General features: G+C 52.8%; 1 protein-coding gene across 2 annotated transcripts in view; it reads right to left on the reverse strand.

The window, feature by feature from the left end:
• Positions 1–354: 354 nt before the first annotated feature.
• The window catches only part of LOC121608896 (fibroblast growth factor 12-like), a 20,597-nt gene continuing 17,070 nt past the window's right edge, over positions 355–3,881 (reverse strand). For both annotated transcript variants that reach the window (XM_041940318.1, XM_041940317.1), the window contains exons 4-5: positions 1,932–2,130; positions 355–509 (exon numbers count right to left, since the gene is read on the reverse strand). In XM_041940318.1, the coding sequence (XP_041796252.1) occupies positions 358–509; positions 1,932–2,130 (351 nt within the window). In that variant the 3' untranslated portion in view covers positions 355–357. The remainder of the gene's footprint in view (positions 510–1,931; positions 2,131–3,881) is intronic.

The following is a 3,881-nucleotide window of genomic DNA, read 5'->3' on the forward strand; positions in this document are numbered from 1 at the left end:
TGGCATCATCGTGACGGTAATGATGATGATGATGATGATGACGTAGCGATGAAGAGCAGGTGTGCTAGCCTCCAGGCGCCGTATCAGCAGGGCTTTTTGCATAAAATGTAAATCATCATCATCAACGTCCTGATATTTTTTCAAACAAGCCCCTCCCCCTTTACATTTAAAATATTTCAACACGAGCAAAAAGATTTTTTTAGCTTCTTTTTTCTTTGTTTTCGTTGTCGCCGTCGTCGTCGTCATGGCGGTTGTTGTCGTTGGTGTGGTTGTAGTTGCTTTTGTTGCTGAACAGAGGGAGTGTTAAAATGGGAGTTCGCCTCCTCCTCCTCCTCGGCCTGTGGGGGGCGCCACAGGCTATGATCCCTCCTGCTCTGTGCAGTCCTCCTGCTGCTCCTCGGCACGCTCCCTGCTCCTCGCCCGCTCCCCGCTGTTCAGCGTCGGGCTCCGTGAGGATTTCTGCAGCTTCTCCTCGAGCTCGTGCAGCGACGGCTCCTTATACATGCAGACTGCAGGGGGGAGGACGGGGGAGGACCAGGGAGGACGGGAGAGGAACAGGGAGGACGGGGGAGAATGAGGGAGGACAGGAGAGGACAAGGGAGGACGGGGGAGAATGGGGGAGGACCAGGGAGGACCAGGGAGGACGGAGGAGGATAGGGGAGAACAGGGGAGGACCAGGGAGAAAGAGGGAGGGTAGGGGAGAACAGGGGGAGGACCAGGGAGGAAGAGGGGAGACCAGGGAGGAAGAGGGAAGGTAGAGGAGAACAAGGGAGGACAAAAGAGGACCAGGGAGGATGGGTGAGGATAGGGGAGGATGGGGGAGGACGGGGGAGAATAGGGGAGGATGGGGGAGAACAGGGGAGGATGGGGGAGGACCAGGGAGGAAGAGGGGAGACCAGGGAGGAAGAGGGAAGGTAAGGGAGAACAAGGGAGGACAAAAGAGGACCAGGGAGGACGGGTGAGGATAGGGGAGGATAGGGGAGAATGGGGGAGAACAGGGGAGGACCAGGGAGGAAGAGGGAGGACCAGGGAGGAAGAGCGAGGACAAAAGAGGACAAGGGAGGACGGGAGAGGATAGGGGAGGATGGGGGAGGAAAAATAACACATTACTGAGTCCAGTTACAGCCAGAATCGAAGAAGAAGTAAAATAATAAAACCAGAAGTAACAACGAGCTGAAAACTGAAGCTGAGAACTGAAGCTGAAAACTGAAGCTCGTGAATCTGCATCGAATCATCAACCATTTATGAGAACGTGAATGTAAAGAGAAAAGAGAGAGAGGATGAAGGAGAAGGGGAAGGACGTGGAGGAAGAGGAGGAGGAGATGGAAAGGAGGAAGGGGCAGTAGTTGATGGATATTTTTAAATGAAGCGGGGGGGGGGGGGGGCAGAACAGCTGAAAGCAGAGACGGAGCTTCATGTTTCCTGTTAAACCTCCATCTGTGATATTAGAGCTTCAGCTTGTCCTCCGACTCAAAGGAAGTCCCTGCAGGACGACCTCTGCTCCTCGCGGCTCCGCCTCTCGTCTCTGCGGCTGACGAAGCTCGCGGAGACTTCCGGACTTTAGAGAACGTGCCTGACGCTCAGCTCACGCCTGATCTTTATGTAGACGATGATTGACTCTGTGCCGAGAATCTTTACTAAATCATGTGTACACCTGGCCGCAGGTGACTCCGACCACTCCAGTGACAGAAGCACAAATGACCCAAGAGGTTTTAATAACAAGCCCACAGAGGTCAAACACCTGGGACCCCGGTCCAGAATCCTACACCTGTTCAGTAAACACAACACAATGAGTCAGCTGTGGAGCTAGGCTAACAGTTTCCCCCTACTTCCAGTCTTTGTGCTAAGCTAGGCTAAACACGCCCCGATCCACCTCTGTACTGGGATGAAACTCTCGAGGGACCGGGTGTCCACAGGTGTGTTCGTCTCACCTTCGATGGGTCTGGGGACGAAGTGTGAGCAGGGTTTGGTCTTCTTCACTCGGTTTCCCTTCATGATGACTCCGTCCTTGTTGAGGCCCAGGAACCAGGCCCGGCCGGACTCGTGCTGCCGGTACAGCGTGGACGAGTAGATGACGTAGTAGTTCTCGAACACCGACTCCTTGAACTTGCACTCTGCTGTGAACACATCCTGACACACACAGACACACGGTTACCGACCTTCCCTGTCAGCTGACAGGGAAACTACATACATTTACTCAAGTACTTTGAGGTACTGTTACTTACAAAATTGTACTTTTTACTTCACCACATGAACTTGATAACTTTCAGATTCAGTTTGAATCCAAAATATAATCAACGAATAAATGACGACGAATTATTAATAAAGATAAAACTTTATTGATCACTAACTACTCAACATTATATAAAGCAATAGAGGGGGGGTTACAAGCTACAAACTGCACTGAAACATGGACTGTTGGGACAGATGAAAGTAAATTTAGCACTTTGTACTTCCTGCAGGTATAATGTGTGTGTGTGTGTGTGTGTGTGTGTGTGTGCGCGCGCGCGTGTGTGTGTGTGTGCCCTCTGGATATAACAGGTGGTCAGGGAGGAGGAGCAGAGAGCCAATCAGAGCAGGACAGCCCCTCACTGTGCAGAAACCTGTTTAACACTCACTGAATGTTTCTAAAGTGCTGAAAGACGTCTGCTGCGTTCTTCATCTCTGTTATAACCACGACCAGGAGGAGGAGGAGGGAGACAGAGGAGGGAGACAGAGGAGGGAGACAGAGGAGGGAGACAGAGGAGGAGGAAGACAGAGGAGGGAGACAGAGGAGGGAGACAGAGGAGGAGGAAGACAGAGGAGGGAGACAGAGGAGGGAGACAGAGGAGGAGGAAGACAGAGGAGGGAGACAAAAGAGGAGGAAGACAGAGGAGGGAGACAGAGGAGGGAGACAGAGGAGGAGGAAGACAGAGGAGCGAGACAGAGGAGGGAGACAGAGGAGGAAGACAGAGGAGAGAGACAGAGGAGGGAGACAGAGGAGGAGGAAGACAGAGGAGGAAGACAGAGCAGGAAGACAGAGGAGGGAGACAAAAGAAGAGGAAGACAGAGGAGGAAGACAGAGGAGGGAGGGTGAAGATGAAGGAGCACAGAGGAAGAGGAGCACAGAGGAAGAGGAGCACAGAGGGCTGTCACCTCTATCTGCCTCCAATTCGTCACTTTACTCCAAAGCATGACGAGGCAGCAAAGTGCCGCCATCTTCATCTGGTTTGAGGTGTCTTTCGTACCTGGACTCATCATCAGGACCAGGTCACACCTGTCCACTCGGCAGCAGTGAGCGTGTCAGCTGTCGCCGGGCGGGGTGTGGCGCCGAGCACGTGCAGCTACATTCATTAACAAAATGTTCATTTCAGACCGCGTGAGGATACGACGGCGTGGCCACAGCTCGGCCTCATGGGACCATGTGACAAAGTGATCACCTCACAGCCTCTACATGAAGCTCCGCCTCCTGCAGAGAAAAGCTTCTTCCTGTTTGCTCGTCCGCCGACTCGCCTCCATCACGTTCCTCCATCAGCCCACCTCGTTTCTGATGCTGTGCACGCGGCGATGGAAGAATTGCATTTTAAAGTTTCATGGAAGCAGCAGACATGAATTATGGATGGTGGACGAGGCGGCGATACAACAGCTGCAGCTGGAGCGCACCGACGCTGCGGGCCGATCGCTTCACGATGAGCTGCGTTATCGTTCTGCAGACCTCTCCGTTTGTCACCGGCCGTTTTCACCTGAGTGAACTTCACCTGTTCGCTCAGGTGACATCATCACACGATGCTGCCTGTGACTCAGCTTTGAGTCGAACCGCTCTGGTTTTAGAGTTTCTACGTTTATTTTTCGGTGTCTTTGTGTTTCTGAACGTCCCCTCGTGGGATCAGTGAAGGATCATT

The sequence above is a fragment of the Chelmon rostratus genome, chromosome 7, assembly GCF_017976325.1.
Source record: "Chelmon rostratus isolate fCheRos1 chromosome 7, fCheRos1.pri, whole genome shotgun sequence".
In the NCBI taxonomy this organism is placed as follows: Eukaryota; Metazoa; Chordata; class Actinopteri; order Chaetodontiformes; family Chaetodontidae; genus Chelmon; species Chelmon rostratus.